Source organism: Lepisosteus oculatus, chromosome 7, assembly GCF_040954835.1.
Source record: "Lepisosteus oculatus isolate fLepOcu1 chromosome 7, fLepOcu1.hap2, whole genome shotgun sequence".
Classification (NCBI taxonomy): Eukaryota; Metazoa; Chordata; class Actinopteri; order Semionotiformes; family Lepisosteidae; genus Lepisosteus; species Lepisosteus oculatus.
In genome coordinates this window covers 51676750-51695478 of record NC_090702.1, presented here as the reverse complement: position 1 = coordinate 51695478, position 18729 = coordinate 51676750, and the positions used below count along the sequence as shown (strand labels likewise).

At 38.2% G+C, this 18729-nt stretch overlaps 1 protein-coding gene across 2 annotated transcripts in view; it reads left to right on the top strand.

The window, feature by feature from the left end:
• bcat1 (branched chain amino-acid transaminase 1, cytosolic) overlaps positions 1–18729 on the top strand; it is a 69121-nt gene continuing 50392 nt past the window's right edge. The window contains exons 1-10 of one of the 2 annotated variants that reach the window (XM_015352047.2): positions 1–445; positions 1759–1827; positions 7076–7276; positions 8790–8900; positions 9414–9533; positions 10202–10365; positions 13812–13954; positions 15691–15776; positions 17461–17601; positions 18344–18418. In XM_015352047.2, coding sequence (XP_015207533.2) covers positions 392–445; positions 1759–1827; positions 7076–7276; positions 8790–8900; positions 9414–9533; positions 10202–10365; positions 13812–13954; positions 15691–15776; positions 17461–17601; positions 18344–18418 — 1164 coding nt within the window. In that variant the 5' untranslated portion in view covers positions 1–391. The remainder of the gene's footprint in view (positions 446–1758; positions 1828–7075; positions 7277–8789; positions 8901–9413; positions 9534–10201; positions 10366–13811; positions 13955–15690; positions 15777–17460; positions 17602–18343; positions 18419–18729) is intronic. The other variant, XM_006633184.3, reaches the window with a different exon arrangement.

Here is an 18729-nt window from a genome sequence, read left to right as displayed (position 1 = left end):
TTACATAATCACTACATCAAGTGGGGAAAAAAGGACATTGGATAAACTCGATGAAAACATACAGTTTGAGTAAACTGGGCGTTTATTTTCACACGGGCTTCCCAAACGTTAAATGTCAGGGGGAAAAGGATACAAAACGCATTTTACACACACATTTATTCGTAAATTGTTTCGGTGACCCAAATCGCATTTTAGAAATCGTTCCTAGACCTAGCTCTTCCTTTATATTGCTAATGTGAACGTCCAAATACATATTTTATTGATATATCTGTTGAAATGCAACTTCAGTTTATTTCCTCCGATAGCAATGTGCAATGTTGTTGATAATGTTTAATCTTTAAGCACCTTAATCCTCTGTGACAGGGAGCGCAGCCTGTATTCCATATTCATCATGGCGAGTTCAGAAGCCGCTCCAGCACCGGCAGCCTCCGCGGCGACGCACAAGGTAAAGCAATTAATCTAACAGAAGATCTGTACATTTACCGGCAATTATATTCCGTCACGCCTTGTTCCGCTATGGAATTTATTGAATTCTTGGCATAGGTCAAGTAAAATCGTAGCCGATACATAAATCTACAAGGTCATGTGTGCACAGTGGGGATTAAGTGCATTTTAATCTGTTTTATGAGCTTGGTATCTGCAAGGATAGAATTTGTGTTTAGAGCAGTAGGTAACAGTTTTGCGCTGAAGGATTTTGTCGTTTTATATTTTGTAAGAAAAAAAAAGAACGGTTCTCTAAAATACCTCAGTTTGTAGACCAAGCATCGAATTAAAGGTGTTATTTGTCTTTCCATTTAGTGACAGTGTTCTGCACCACAGCCTATGTTGATTTTATTTTATTTTTTGCGATTTACCGATTAAGTATAGGGTTTCATATTTTATAGGTTCATATGTGATTATGTAATGTGACTGTGCCGCACTGAGCATGCATAGATACCAAAATAGATCGCAGCTGCTGGGTCAGATGTCCTGTCTGTATGTTCATTTTTGCATTGAATTCTCAGCTCATGCAATGCTTTTGCACATTGAAATAACAATCTTCCACTGCAATATTCGTACTGCGGTACACCAGTAACCCAGCAATTATTACACATATATTTAATAATAAGTGCATCCACTGTGTATGAGCCTGCTGTTCTGTATTTATTTGCAATAGTACTTTTGAAGTTCCTTGCTGCAATGTTAATATTCAACTAATCTTTTATCCGAAAATGCAAAATACTTATTACAATTATAATTAATCTCACTTTTAATATAAGTTTTGATATATATAATATATATATTTTAAATCTTTGTAAAATAGTATTGGTTTTCCTCTGCCTTGGATTGTTGTTGGACAATGGTAAATCTTTCTTCTAGAAAACCTAACATACAGCAATATCACTGAGGTGCACAAATTCCTTGGGATTAAAGGTTTTAAAGAGAGAAAAACCATATCAGTCACGTATTGAAAAAAGCCTGTTTCTTTTCTGTTATAAAGTGCTCAACCCCAGAATGGGATCACAGTGGGAACGTCCTTCCAGATGCTCTGAATTAGACAGATGAGACTCCATGCTGCTAGGACACTTGATTTCATTAGTATTTATCCAGCAGCTCCTTCTCCCTTCCTTCTTAAACTGTAGTTATGATTTTCCAATTACCGATATGAATTAAGGTTGCCAGTGCCCTTTTGCACAAAACTCAATATGGGTTAAATCACTCTTTGATTTTGTTTTGAATACATTGTGAATATTTAATCTTGATTTTCTCTTTTTCCAGGGGTGCACCAAAAACTGTTGTGCTAATGATGCCCCAGGGTGCAGTATGAGTGAGACCAACAGCTTCAAGGTACACTTAGTGATCAACTAAGCTGTATGGAGTTCACTAACATGCTGTACATGCTTTCACAGGAATTCTGTGTCTGGTTTCACTTCCATCTAGTGTATGTCTGCCATAGGAGCTCCGTAAAAACTATTTAAAATGTAAGCACCTGCAGATCAACAATTCGAATATAGAGGGTTTGAAGTACAGGTAATATACAGGTCACTTTCAGCGAACAGTGCTTTGTAGACATTCATTGAGGTAGTTTTTCATCTAGAAGTTTATATTCTGTACACACTTTGTGAGCTAGTTTAATTTCTAGATGTGTATACCAGTTGAAGGCCACAGTGCCACAGAGTTCAGCTCTATTATCATTCTCTGTAAATGCGGAAACATGTTTCAGGTCAAATGTGGGATGGAGAGTAGACTATTTAATTAAGTCTTCTTGAATAGATAGTGTAATTGAAAGTTATAGCCTATTATTACTTGAAGTTGTATTACTAATAGCAGAATGCGGTCTGATTTGATGTTCCATTTCCAAACACTTAATATTAGGAACTCACAACAATGGAAATTTCTCCCGTTCATTTTCATGGAACGCAGCTCTCATTAAAGTGCAGTGGGTGCAGATTATGTTATGAGCTGTAATGGTAGAAAGGTCACTCTTCCCCACTTTGGCTTACATAACCAATTCTCTCAATGGCAGCTGTTTTCTATCTTTTGTATGACAGATGATTATGAATTTTTGCATGATTAGAATCTATTTCCACACTATAAGGAAAACAAACTAATAATTTCTGACGTTTTGTGTTAATGACATTAATCAATCTAGATATTTATTCATAAAATCTGTGATTTGGTATTATTATATATCAGTAATGGTCATTACAACCTGCAAAGCAAAGATGTACTTGCCTTTGGTCTTAGATGCAGGTGTTGCATTTTGCAAGTGCTCAGGTGAGGCTTGCCTGGTATGAAATCAACAGCTTCCCCGAAAATGGATCCAAATTCATCTAGATGGCTCATAGGATGTAGCTTACTGGGGTGTTCCCAACTGCACAGTCAGAAAACGAAACTTGGGAAAAGTCAAATAAGAGCGTCTAAGTGAAAAACTGCAAAGCTGGACAATTTGCTTCTTCAGGAACGCCGATGCACTGCTCGTGGATTGTAATCCATAATCACCCCCTGAAAATCTGCACAAAACGGGATATGTGAAAGTAAAATTGATATGGAAGCAGTGCTTATCAGTTGTCCTTGCGTCTCCTGTAGTTGACAGTGGATTTGAACAGGCTTCCTTGAGGGGGAATCCACCTTCTCTGATCTCCATAAGCCGGTGCCAATCAGGATTGGAGTGTTCCTGTTGCTTTTTTTCTCATTGACTATACTGTGGGCTAAGATTAAGATAATGCTGCTGGCATGCAACAAGTTGTTGATTAATGAACATGAATTTAATATTTTTGCAAGGCATTTTGTGTATGGACTGTGTTCAGTCACATGCAGTGTAGACTTGAACAACATTCTTTCACATCTTAGTATAATTCTAATATTTACCAGAATAGGAGCTTACTAGGAGCTGTAGAGTGCTTATTCTGCTGAACTGTCTTGCCTAGAGAGCAGTATTACACACTCACTGTTGGCTTTGGGGAAATTCTATACCGTAATAGACACTTCAAAGGACAAAGCTTCCCCTGAGGGTGAATAGTTTAAATCCAGTCAGAGGTGCCTGTGGTGTCTAGCTCTGCTTTCTCGTAATTGTAAGACATGTGCAACCACAAAAAATGTGTGGAGCAACACACTAAGCAAAACAAAGAACATCTGTTAGCACATTTTGAGTTTTTATTATCTTGAACACCTTTGTCCTAATCTAACAAGCTATCAAATGTCTATCTGACAAGTATGGTGCAGGTCACTTAGCTACTGCTGTAACTCATTGCCAGTTCACTGAAAACATAACCTGTGTGCATAGATGTGAAATGACCATCTGTCTGATAATAATGGTGCTAAATTGATGTCAATTACTAAGGTTGCCTGTGTCACAAAAGACTTACTCCCACAGCACAATTGGATGTAATGTATTTATATCTTAAGCAGCAGGTGTTACCCACTGTGCGGGTGTGCTAGAGAGGATGAAGAAATCTTGATCTTTAATGATGTTGAAACATTGTGTCACCATAACTTTGTTAGTGGCTGTCGCTTCAATGTAGATGACAACGAAGGTGGCTGGAAATCATTGTCCCAAAGGTGGCTGGAAATCATTAAACATCTCTTGTTTCCTGTAGCCTTTATATGCTCTTCTTAGAGATGCAATGAAGCCATCTGTCGGCTAACTGAAATCGTCTTGGCCAGAATGTGTTGACAGAGGATTTGTGTCATCTAATGTACTGTTAGTCTGAGTGGACAAAGTTCACTCTGACAAAAGACAACTGGTCTGTGGAGTCTTGGGGATCAACTGGTCACCACATTCAATCAAGTAATTCAAGACAGCGTTATTACTAGAGTAACGGCAATCTCCACAGGAAAAGATATTTGACTAGAGCTACTTTTTGTGCAGATGGCTAAATTCCATCGAATCAAATTGATCATAAAACAGGACAACATGATTTAGCATGGAATTCCTCATTGGAAACCCACATACTATATCTATAAAAAAAATATCTTTGCACACCGCTTGCGCTGAATTGTATTTAAGTTGTCTGTTATTTAACTTTGTTGTTGTTGCTGCTGCACTGTGTTTAGGTTTTGGTGTTTCCTGTGTAGGACTTTGTATTGGAGCATACATGCAAATAAGAATTTCACATTTCATTGCACTTGTGCATTTGACCAATAAACTGAACTGAAATATTGTTCATTTATTGAATCCCCACCTGGTACTTATTATGTAGCTGTTATTTAATTATTTTTCTAAAACAGTAAAGTGGATGTTAAACTACAAAGAAAACTAGAAGTGGCAGATTTATTCATTTTTTTTATAACATTATTGGAAGGAATGTGTGATATTAAAGTAAAACATTCTTGCTGCATACAAAATGTAACCGTGTTTTCCTGTAGCTTGTGAACATGTAGTAGCTGTGTCTGTTTAGGAAGTAGAGTGGAATAGTGATTAGAGCTCTGGACCACAAAGCTGGGGGTTCAAAGTCTCTCTGCTGTTGTACCCTCAAACAAGACACTTCAGTCAGATTGTTATTGCAGAGCTGTCCTGATGTACAAATGGATCTCCAGTGTGTCATAGTAAATGAGAATGAACTTAGTTAACTTACTTACTTAAGGTAAAAACACTAGTCATTCCTCTATTCCTCAATCCTTTGTTTTAAAATTAAGGACAAACAAGGTAGAACAGTATGCAGGCACTTGAGGATACAGGTAAATTAATTATCCTGTAACTATAATACATGTGTGTTACAGGCAAATTGGAGTCAAACATAAAATATGAAGTTATACATAAATTACTGTAACCAAACATGTAATAACAAGAATCTTATTTAAGAAGAAAACCTACATGTTCCTGTCTTGTGTTGTAAATACGTTTGTTAATTGCATATTAAATTAATTGTAAAATACATTATTTTTGCTGTGAACTTGCTGTATCTGTATTATGAAGAATTTCCCACATTATTAATTCACTAAGAGAAGCACAGGAAAAATAACTAGTGGGTAACTGGCTGAATTAGCAGTGACATTTGAGAAATATGTGGGCCGAATCTGAAATGGTAGTTGGAGAATTGGAGAATTGGAGAGTTGGAGAGTTGGAGAATTGGAGAATTGGAGAATTCCATTGTTTAAGTCATGACGACTGGTTGGATTTGGTGCACTTGAATGTTTTCACAGAAAAAGTTTCAGTCTTGCATCCTCCTATGTGTGACTTTGAAAACGTCCCAGGAGTTGCCTCAGTATTTGGAGCGCTCTCAGCACTGCTTAGACAGGGATGGTGGGCCACCTGCAGCAAAGTGCTTGACTCAGCGAGACACATCTATCGTGAGATGTGAAGAGCAGCACGCTTTAATGTTATGCAAAATGTTCTTGCTAAAGGTAAAACACTTTTATTTGAACAGACGTGCTTTATAATTTCGCCTGGGTGTAAACACAGAGCAAATCCCATGCCAGAGTTGTTGTTTGATGTAGCTGCTACAGCCAAGTCGCCCTGCATTAGTGTCATTTAGTTCTGGCTGAAGGAACAGAGTTGAAGAAAAGATGCATTAATACTGTACAAACAGCTGAAGTGTATAGAAACTGGCATGGCTCTGTACAGAGGAAAGCATATCAGTCTAGACAGACCAAGAGTTTGTATTTTCATAGACATTAAAGACAATTAACAGACCAGAGTCAATGATCTGAGCTGCAGAAGTCTGAATGAGGGAATATATCAGAGATTCACTGCATAAGCATCCCGATCTGACTTACAGTATCTACATTTTAAAAATGATAAAGAACTTGAAGATAATTCATTTTGGTAGTCATGGAATTTCTATCCACTGCGCCAATTTTCTCCACACATCTTTTTTTGTGAGATGAAAAAAGATGTTTCTCTTTTACACACAGACAAGCACTCAGACACCTACATGTGTATGTATAACAGGTAGTATTTAAGGATTGGGTCTTCTTTAAATGTGCTTCATAATGTACAGTACATGTCTAAAATGCATTTTATAGCAGGGGAAAATAATTGTATATAACTTTCAAATATGGATATAAAATACAAAAAAATAACATAGTTGGACAAATGCTATATTTTGCTCTATATTTTTATGTATCATACATTTTGCTGGAGGCTGTCTCAGAGCCATTGGGCACTAGTTAGGAAACAAGAGCAGCTGAAAATCCAATGATTTTGGGATTGTCTCTGGGGTCTAATGCACAACGGATGCATAAATTCTAAAGTGTAAAAAAGGTTTAGGTATGTACTGTATTTGTTTTAATATGTAAGGTGACTGTAGTATATATTTTTAGTTAGTTTTGGACTTGAACATGACAGTTCCCAAAACGAATCCACAGTCACACAATTTTATAGTTCAGGTGCGTCGCTGCGTCAGCATGCGTAGGCTGCAAAGGAACAAGTGATAGGTTTATTCCCTGCTGAAAAAAGAAGAAAGAAAGAAGAAAAAAAACACAGCTCACACCTACAGAAGGCTCCACGGCCGAAACGTTGTGTTTTCTTCTTTTTTTTCAGCATGGAATAAACCTATTACTTGTTCCCACACAATTGTATTTCTCCTCTGTTAGAAAGCATGTACAGGGATCACTGCCTACAAAAAAGCAGTTATTTTTCTCTCCCCACAAGGCAGCGGACACTGTCATTGACTTGGCACCAACGATGAAGGAAAAGCCCAACCCATCAAATCTAGTGTTCGGAACAGTCTTTACTGACCACATGCTCACAATCGAATGGACATGCTCTGGAGGGTGGCAGAAACCTCACATCCGGCCGTTCCAGAACCTGTCTCTGCACCCAGCGTCCTCCAGTTTACATTACGCTGTGGAAGTGAGTATGAGCTCCAAAGGGAATTTATTTCTGTCCAGCTGTGGCAGTCAGAGTCACAGGTTATTAAAAACAGTCCTATGTTATAGTGAGTAATGAATATAATTGTGTTATTGTTCAAAGGTCACTGATATATGATATTGTAACAGTATTCCATTTGAGAGCTAGAACACATTCTTTGTTTTACTGGTTAGATGGTTAAACTATACGACCAACTGAACTTGGAAGCATAAGAAAAATACAATGCCGTTTTACCCCATCATTTAGACAGTACAATGACAAATGCAGCATTTTACAAATGTAATTATTAGATATTTACGGAGCTTCACAATGTATTTAAATCAGTTATATACAGTAGCAGCTGTAAATAGCATGAAGAGTTAATCAACTCAGCCTAGTGAAGATGAACTTGCACCACATTATACGTGTTTGATCTGTGTCCAGTATAATTTTGGAAATTAGAATATTAATCTCAACAAATCAATCAATAAATAGTTTTCTGTGATAATTATGTCCTTGATAATTCCAGCACCCATCCCAATGTGATACGAGTGAATCAGCCATTCATTCTTTTCTTACATAATCATAAAGAGTGACTTACTTCTACTGCTGCTGGAGTACAAATATCTTTTCTAAACGTATTTTTCCAACAAATAATTCTGTAATATTTTCAAGAGTGTCCTGGAGTTTGTTTTTAGGTCTGTTTTAGGGAACTCATACTGTTTTATGTCGAATACTGTACAGTAGATGTATTTTATAAGTGCTTAATCATCTTTCTTTTTCAGATTTTCAATGCTGAAAGGCACATAGAAGAAACAAAAGAAAGCATTTGTATACAACTCTATTATTTGTCATTCATTTTAAAACATCTTTAACTTTAAAGGAGTTTAATGGAGGAACAGAAATTAGCTGTGAGTCAAATTAGCTGTAAGTCATTTTAAATCAAAAGCATGAGGTTGCTTTTAAGTTATTGTAATATTTATATTGGACTAAAAAATCTTTTTAAGGGTCTTTTTAAACTTTTTCTGTTGAGTTGTTATTTGTTTCTGTTTCCTGAACTGCCTATCTCCTCCCTCCACATATACTGTAGGTGGCAGTTCAGTGTGATTGATTATTACTCGGTCTAGACAATGGCAAAATGGGCGATACAGGCCAGAGCAGAAGTGACAGTACTGAAACAGGTATATTTGCACATTTAGGTATCACTTAAAAGATAAGCAGCTTTCTTAGCAGCAAATTACAGAACAAAAAGGACACATAATGTTAACAGTGGTAATTCGTTTTTTGGTAACTGTAACGCCTATGAGTTTCAGCTGAAGTACATACTGTATTTGAGCTGAGTCTTGCAATCCCCTGGTCAGCCACAGGAGGGCCATGTGTCCTGCCGTGCCTAGTGCCACAGGACTTCAGATGTGTTCTGTAACACCACAGCAGTGAAGTTATAAATGAAACATAAAGGTTTATACATCTGCATTAATGCTGCTCTAACTGCAAGCCATTTTTTCCTACTGTTCAGTTATTTGAAGGTTTGAAAGCCTACAGGGGACCTGATAATAATATTCGACTCTTCAGGCCACTGCTGAACATGGAGAGAATGCTGAAATCTGCTCAAAGAGCATGCTTACCTGTAAGCAAAAGAAACTATTTAATAAGTATTTTATGTTTGTGTTTTTTAATCAGTTCTATAAAAGCTTTAAAGTTGCAATTGCATACCTGTAGCAATATGTTAAAATTTATTAAATAATTAGAACTCTTATCTTGAACAGCCCAGCACATCTCTGTGTTTACACATAAAGCCATAATACTTTAGAAGACACTGACATCGTCCAGCAAGTCAAAAATGCAAGGCACATCCTTTCATTCAACGTCAAATTCCCTTCTTATTTCTCCATGAAATGAATGGAAATGACGAAGGCAGAGCTTCAAAAATCTAATTACTGCAGTTATTTACTGTGCTTCACAATAGATCTCAAACAATTTCTTGTTTCCGGGTTATTGTTTTAGCTAGTGTATAAATGAGTGCCTATATAATTTATGTATCATTCATAAGGACAGAACATCCTAATGAAATATAACCACAATTAGTTCTGGAAAGCAGGAGCAGGAATTTTGCCTAACTCAGTTTCTTGCTCCACCTCAGAGCTTTGAGAAGGAGGAGCTGCTGGAGTGCATCAGGAAGCTTGTTGAAATCGATAAGGAGTGGGTGCCTTATTCTGATTCTGATAGCCTCTACGTCCGCCCGACCTTCATTGGAACTGAGGTAAGGAAACGGATACTGCATCTTATGCCTGCCCTCATACGGGGTTATCCCATCGTTAACTTGATAGAGCTCATTAATAAAACAAAATAGAATCCTTGTAAGTCACAATAAACCTCTATACCCATGAAACATTGAAATCAGAAAGCTCTACTACATTAATCCAATGATTTTTTTTAGCCCTGTACATGTAAAAACACATTTTTATAATAGCAGGTGGAGTTTTAAGATAAATGTTTAACTTAGCAGTTCAGAATTCAGAAGTAACTATTTAGGAGCTACTGTTCACTTTTGGAATAGCCTGTGCTCCAGACAAATGTTAAGATAAGATTAGCCATATACAGTTTCTTGTAATAGGAATTTGTCTTTTTTCACATACCCCAATTTGGTCTCCATGAGACACACAGACAGGGAGAAAAGCTGGGGGTCAGAGCACAGGGTCAGCCATTTATACAGCACCCCTGGAGCAGTTGGGGTTAAGGGCTTTGCTCAGGGGCCCAACGGAGCAGGATTCCTCTGCTAGCTGCAGGATATGAACCGGCATCCTTCCAGCCACAGGCACGGATCCTTAACCACAGAGCCACCGCACTGCCCAATAACTATATTTAATTCAGATCATGATTATAACGCGAATATTTATGTCATTGTTTTCTTAACCCTTTGCCATTCAGCCTTCACTGGGTGTAAAGAAACCTTCTAAAGCCCTGCTGTATGTGATCCTCTGTCCGGTTGGACCTTACTTTTCAACTGGGAGTTTTAACCCTGTGTCCTTGTGGGCGGATCCAACATACATCCGAGCCTGGAAAGGAGGGACTGGAGACTGCAAAATGGGAGGGTAAGAAAGAAAAAAAAGAGTAACAGCCTGAAAGACCAACTGATTAGACTGATAATACATAAATAGCTCACTTTCATGTTAATAGGCAATTCATGCAAGCAGATAGGAAAGATTGCTGATGACCTCTCCCACCCAGGTTACCACCTGTTTCTTAAATGTCCCTCAGGAAGATGCTACCGGCCTATTAAAACCAGAAACACCTGGTATTTGAACAGTTTCTTTTCTAGAGCTGTGTTTGTGCTTCACCTGTATTCCTAGTTGTATGAGCACTGTCTTAATGATGTCTATTGCCTCTAATGTGCATGGTATACAGTGCAGTATACAGAACAGTTTTGCAATACCAAGCACACCAGAGTAAATTTCCTGTACATTAAATGTACTTGGCGAACAAAGGTGATTCCGATTCTGATTCACAGTCAAGTTCTGGAAGTGTCAGGTAGGCTTTCTCACTTGGAGATCTTTGTGGTTTCCCACATCTTCCTGGGGGAGAGCCAAGGAGCTATGTAATGAATTGGTGTGAAGTTGGTTCCTCTCACCACAACAACTGCGCAATATGATTTATTACGCAACAACATGTATCTTTTAGAGAGTCTGGCATTTCTTCAGAACGTTCAGCCTTTTAAAATCCAAAACTGGGTAGACAAACAGCTTTTGAATTTTAACTTTGCAAATGCTATTAAATGGAAAAAACAGTGGTAAATAGCTCCAGAAATCATCATTGCAAGTTTTTTTGGACCTTCATTCTACTATAATATTCTTTCAAAAGTTCCCTGGAAAATATAAGCATGTTCTAAGCCTGTAGGGATATCGTATTTCCATGGCAAAAAACAAATAGTTGTTTTTTGATTAAGCACACAAAGTTAATAAACTGTAGACGTACAATCGTAGTCTTTTGACATGTGGCGTTTTTCTGGGACAGGTGTAGTGAAAGCATCAAGGCTTATTCATGCAGACTCTTGTATGTATGGAGCACAGCCATTGATACTACATGACCTGATTATTTAACCATGGCCTTGAAAAGAGTCAGCACTTGATAAATGTAGTAAAAGTGCTGTGCCCAAGTATTATGGAGCAGAATGTGAACTTTAAAGTAAATGCAATTATGCAGTTCTAATCCTGTGATATATTACATAATTTTAATTCTCTTTGTTAAAAAAACATAAGTGTTCAGTGAAATTAAAACAATTCATATCACTGTCAGTCCTCAGCAGGGGTCTCATTTCCCGGAAATATAATACTTGCTTGTTGAAAACTCAAGTACTGTAATTCAGTGGTCTGAGTGGTTTTATTTCACCGGGCAGTTTTGTAAACCAGCTGTGAAATTGAAGTGTACAGTATGTATTTCTAAATCCAACATAAACATGTTATGACACTGTTCTGCCCTGGGGAACATTGTGGCTGCGAGACAGACTGAGGAATCCGATTGATTGGTGTGGGTGAAGATGAGCAGAGGTGAGGAGGAGGTGTTGGACAGACCGACAGAGCAGGGAATGTGCTGCACAGCAAGGCAGAGCAGTGGATGTACTGGACTGACAGGCACAGTAGGGGATGTGCTGGACTGACAGGTAGAGCACAGGAAAGGCTGCACAGTCAGGCAGATCAGGGAGATTGCTCCCTGACCTGATTGTACATCAAGTCTTGATTCAGATGTGGGATCAAAAGGCTATGACATTTTCAGACAGATTGCAGGATAACTTTCAGGAGCACTTCAATTCCCTATGGGTGAAGGGTGAGTGTCCGCTGGAGGAAAGAACAGGGCTGATAAATATCCAGCCCTGATAAAATAATCACCTGTTACCCGAGGGCAGGTGGCATGGACAGCTTTCCTGACCGTATTCTCACGACACCAGGTGCTGTTTGACTCCACCGATGAACAAGGCCAGTTGCTATGGAGACCAGAAACTGTGAGCTTGGCATTGCCCGGGTGTAACAATATCCCAGAAATATTTCATAAGCAGGTCATTTGTAAGACTGGAGTTTTTCTTAAACTTTTTAAAATATATTCCTCTGTTCCCTCCCTGAATCACGTTGTATACTGTAATATATGGAGAGACATTAAAAACAAATGTTATTTGTACTAAAACTCATCTGCATTTGTGAGGCCTCTCAGTATGTAAAGAACAACTTTTATAAGATAATTAGATATAATTAGTATTTGTGCAGGGGCAAATGGGATGAAGATAGCTGAAGTGGTTTGGTAAGAGACTCTTGGTGCCCTTTCTGGCTAAATCTTGATGAGGGACTGTGGATATCCAATCCTGATCCAGAGAGCTGGTGTGTCTGTAGGTCTACTGTGTCTCTTTAAATCAGCTGCAGGTCTGCTGTGTCTCTTTAAATCTGAAGAACCTGACAAATAAACCTGATAACGAGCTGATTTAGGTGATTAAGAGGCAAAATTAAATGGAAACCTGTAAACTCACAGTCTCTGCAGGACCAGGAGTCAAGCCTTGCTTGGGGTGGTCTTCATACAGATGTGAATTGATGAAGTCTGAAGATGACAATAATATTATGAATATGGGCACATCCCATATAGCTGCATCAGCATTGGTAACGTGTATTTGGTCAATGGATAGGAAACAGACGACAGACAAGGGATGTATGCTTAACTTGGGGATATGTAATTAGTGGAGTACCACAGGGATCTGTACTAGGACAAATGTTCTACCTAATATATACAGTTTATCAATGATCAAGATACTGATGTAATTATTAAACTATTCCAGTTCGCATATACATATACATATACAAAAATAATGATTACCAAGCAATTTAAGAGCAGCAAATTAAATTTAAAAAGATTTATATAATTGTTGTGTGCAAAAAGTGGCAAACATCTGGCCAATGACCCGTAATACAGACTAGTACAGAGTATTATGTACATGTAGCATATAATAAACCATAGATGCACTGAGCTTGACAAGGGTACTTATGAGAAAGACATAGGTGTTTACATTTGACATTTACATCTTCTATCTAGACAATGTGGGGAAGGAATACAAAAGACAGGATTTTATATAGTAATATATAAAGTTACTACTGTATATAGTGTAGGTTAAACTTTAAATGGGATGTTGTATTAAAAATATACACTGCATTTAATTAGAATATGGTGTGAATTTTTGGTCATCATGTTACAGAACGATAATGTAGCTCCAGGCAAGAACAGCCATGTCCAGGTTTAATGAAGGTCCAGCTTCAATGGGCTAAAAGATGGCACCTCTTGTTTGTAATTGTTCTTATGTTCTTACTGTCAATTAGAATGTATTTGAAGAAACTGTGAGAACAGTTTAAAGACATCTAATAGAGCCAGTGAATTTGTGGACAATAGCACAAGAATAAATTGTTCTGTCATTGTATGTTTATTATCCAGTAATTTGCTCATCACATGATCCAATACACATGCGACACAGAGCTCTATTTTTCGGATTCTGATTTTACTTTTAAAGGAATTATGGCGCTTCCCTGTACGCGCAGTATGAAGCAATGGAACGTGGATGCCAGCAAGTCCTCTGGCTTTATGGAGAGGACCATCAGATAACTGAAGTGGGAACCATGAACCTCTTTCTTTACTGGATAAATGAGAATGGAGGTAATAATATTTGTTTTCCTAAACTCAAGAGAGAACTGAAAGCATATTGGACATTCAAAAACATTGACGGCCATGTACAGTAGTCATGAAAGTACCTTGTCACATTCTGATTAAACAGTTCACATTTCTTTATAGTTTCCTGCCACAGGCAGAGCCCCCGCTTTCCCATTTTACAAAGAGTATTTGTTAGAATGAAAATGAAAGAAATCAAAAGCTATATAATGTATATAACATGAGCTACATGATCCAGTTTAAGGGTAGCTCACATGTAAGAACCAATGCTACAATGTGAACCGTGATATCTACTGAATCATTAACAGTTTCTAATTAACATCAACCATTAAAATTATTTGCTGCAATGGCTGTTAATCTGTTAACTCTTCTATGGTAAGATTATAAGCAACAACATTGGCCTAAATATATTTAGCTGATTTCTTGCCTCTATATTGTGGATAAATCCCACTAAGCCTCCTACAGATTCAAAGTGTAGTTGAGAAGAGTTTGCAAGCAGTTGTAAGCTGATACAACAGAGTGTACTGCCAAAACTGAAACGTGATGAGAAAGGCTTGGGTACAGAATTCCAAGGCACAGCTTCATCTCCACCTGTTGAGTGGGACAAGCCAGTCAAAAAGACAGGGCCCATCAGACGATACTATCGGCATACAAGAAGATTAGTCTGAACGCCTTTTCATATAATCTTCCAAGAGTGATTACAATTAAAAGGAAAGATCTTTAAAATAACAAAATGGTCTTCATTCACTTTTTATGTAAAGATCTTTAAATCAAATGTGAATTGTAGCTTCTTTTTTTGGTTCTATTCGAGTTTGGCTTTGTATAAGGTCATGTGCATTGTATATTCCTTCCAGTATGGAATTGGCAGCCAGTAATTGAATTCACGACTAACCCCTGCGTGCTTTCTCATACAAGAAAGCTTGCATCATGGAGCCATCTGCTTCTTATTCACACTCACAGTGGCTTCAGGGGAGTGGGCATCCACAGCTGAGGGCTTCAGCTTTCTCTTAGAGAAGCCAGGGGCATCCTGTCAGACTGACAACAGTCAGATGCTCAGAACAGCTCTACGTAATGGAGTTTTAAACGAATGATGGGGAGGAGATCCTCCACTAAAATTTCTCACTTCCATTCACCAAAGTATCACGACTCCAGTGCACCTGCTGGTTCGTTTTTCATCCCTCTCTCTGTCTTCTGCTGGCCCTCCATGACTCATCCCCTGTAAATCGATGGGGCACTCCAAAAGCCTTGTCCTTACAGTCAGGGTACTGTTCCCTCAGCCAGGTTAAGCCAATAAATCAGTTTAATTCAAATTATGTCAGCTTAATTAAGGTTTAGCTGAATGATTGAATAAAGATTTGAAGGCTCACAAACGTGTCCTTACAAGTGACTCGGACGTGTCATTCCAGGCCAGAGAAATCCAGTGAAAAATATCCATCTATCCATTCACAGCGCTAACCACTGCGCCAATGTGCCACCCAAAAATAAACATTTGAAATAAAACGTATTCCTGGTTGAAAATGAAAAACGCTCAAATTATTTTTGTCATTACTCTGACTCTCAGCTAAATTATGAGTCTAAAGTATATGCTGGTTCCCTAAACTCTGCCCTGTTTAGAGAAGGCATCCGCAGGGAAAGATGTTTCAGTCACGCCGCTTCAGAATTTCACTGTTCGCAAGGTACTGTGTAGTTTCCGGCATTCAGAATAATTTTTTATTTTTCGTTAGAGGAAGAGCTGGCGACTCCACCATTGGACGGGGTCATTTTACCTGGTGTTACTCGACAGAGTATTATCGAGCTCTGCCAAAAGTGGGTAAGGAATGGTTTTCTTCACTGAACAAGTCCGAACTTCGTGACCTGGGGGAGAAAATGTCTCCTACTGGAGAACTAGCGTTATGCACTGTGATGTAATCAACTTCTGCATTCACATTGCCTTCAGGAATTAAAAAAAAACACATTTTAGACTGAAATATCATAAACATAGCCTTGCCTTTCACGTACAGTCTTGTGGAATGTTTTTATAAAAACGTGAGTCTCGGTTACAGTTGTATTCATTGACAGAATGAAATTTCCCCTTTTGCTGTGACACATTAAAACAAAATGTAGAACTCTGAGCATTGCGTCTGTAGTTAAGGTGACAGCTAAGGACATGGAAACTCAGCGATAACATGTATTTGATAGAATCGTGGGCTGGAGTGGTGCATTGATTCCCCATTTGTCCATATGAGTGGTGAGTGGAAGATGGACTCGCTTCCTTGACTTCCTTCCCTGCCAGATACACATATAGCACAGAAGATACTAGATGCCTGTCTTTTGTTGAAGCAAAGCTTTATTAATTTGGAAGAACGCAAATTTTGTACACCTCACTGTTCAAGAACAAAGACATATGACTTTTTTGTGAGAAGTGTGTGACAGTGGGGATGCAGAAGCTTTCTGCTGCTAAGCCATGAATTACCTGGATATGATCAGCATAGAATTAGAGGAGTTCTTTATTGTTGGAGATTATACAGTATATTCAGGGCTAGGTCATTGGTTGACTTCATTAGTATTTCACTGATGAGCTCTTCTGTTAAAACTTCTATGGTGGACATAAGGTGTTGTTGGATTTTTAAATGTGGTCTTTTCAGGGTATAGTGAATATGTAATATATCTAACATCTACTGTCGAGAGATATCCCATGTATTAGAATAAGAATAACGCCATGGTTCTGGTTAAATATGACTGAATCCGTTGGTGGACCTTTTTTTCTTTAAATTATTGCAGAGCTGTTAAAAGTGTTTGTCTAGGACAATGGTGTATCATATAAGCTGTAGGTGGAAAGATATGTGCTTTTAACACTACAATCTGATGCTTCATAGCAGAGGTTGAGATACAGTGGGGGTGTATAGAAAAATTGGATCAACTACTTGCAAGATATGTTTGCTTAAATGCTTAATGTTGCTCTTTGTGAAGGCACTAAAATTTAAAATATGAAGGAAACTGTTTTTTCTTTTTTTTTCTTATAGTATACGTAAGCCTTATCATGAGAGTATTTAAAAAACGTACAAGGAGTTTATGGAAAGATTGGGGATGGCAGATATGCCAAAAGTATTTTTCTGAGGAAGGAGCAGCCGTCACTGACAGAATGAAACTCCTGCCCATGTGGCTGATACATAAAGTCTAGTGAGATGAACTGTAACATCACATTTCTGGAGATATTTCAGTCTTATACACTATTTGTGTAGTGTGCAGAACAGATCAGCACCATGGATAGTACCATAAATATATTCTACCATTCAATACAAAAGTACATTACTAAATAGTAATCATTCTGTTTTCCTACAGGATATCCTACAGTGGATGCAATTCTTAATTTTCTTATATTTCAAAATGCACATATGCGCCCATTGGAAACAGAGACCATGCTAATTGGGAAATGTGCAACACCATGCTGTTGTGATCAATGCTGCACAGCATATTGAGAACGCGGTGACCTCTTTTGTCACTCTCCTTCCCAGGGTGAATTTAAAGTGTCAGAGCGTTACCTAACCATGGCAGACCTGTTGACTGCTTTGAGAGAGGAGCGAGTGAAGGAGATGTTCGGCTCTGGAACGGCCTGTGTAGTGTGCCCAGTGGGACGCATACTGTACCAGGAAGAAGTAAGACATGGATTTATCGCTGCACTGAAGATCAGAGCAAAGGGCAAAAGTCAGATTATTTGTCATAGAAATATCAAAGACGTTCCGAATTCCTGAAGATAGCCTGTTACAAATCTCATAGAGCACATCAGAAGAGGCTACAGACTCAATTAGCACGTAACATACTGCAGTGGTTCAGACAGATCTAAGTAAGATGTTATCATAGAAGCAATTGATTAGATTTAGATTTTTCTCACCTACCTCACTGAGGGATCAATACGCTGGCCGTGGGGAGCAGGTTGCCAGAATCCCTCTGGTAGGTACTTCTACCAGGGTATGGAGGGGTGTGAGGCAGTGAACATCGGGACCTGATGGATGAGAAGGGGCAAGGTTATGGCAGTTCGAGTGGGGATCTGCTTCAGAAAGCTTTGGCTGCAAAGAAACAAGTCAGGCTTATTTCCGTGCTGCAAAATAGAAAGGAGAAACGCAACATTTCGCTATTTAACCTTCTTCGGCGTGAACTGAAGGAGTTTCAGCAGCTGAAATGTTGTGTTTCTCCTTTCTATTTTTTAAGGTTAGGGCTGCTCTCCATTTTGAACTGTCAAGAAAAACTCCTTGAAGTATGTCACTAGAATTTCGTTCATGTTGAAATGCCAGCAAAAACAAAAAAACACCATACAAGTACATTGGACTTCCTCATGCCACATTAGAGTAAAATACTCACCATAAAGATGAAAGTAATTCTCCCCATTCTTATTTCTAGAATTTGCATATCCCTACTATGGATAATGGACCAAAGTTGGCAACAAGAATACTGAAGCAGCTCACAGACATCCAAGTAAGAGTCATGTTCAAGATTTTTTAAATTCTTTTCCAAGGTTTGAATAATTATTTAATCTAGAATTTTTTTTTTCCGTTTAAAGGGACTCCTTCTGTGATTTATAATTATTCATGACAGTATACTCATTACATTGATGGCATTGCAAAGGTGCCGTTTACTACCTGACAATTGCATATGTATTGACAGCTGGCCTGTTGCTGCCAGTTTGCTGTCCACATCTGAAGGAGAAACAGTCCATAGAGCTGTCAATAGTAATGCAAAGTGTTAATGCAGAAAATGTGCTTTAAACTAAATTAATAAAACTGTTG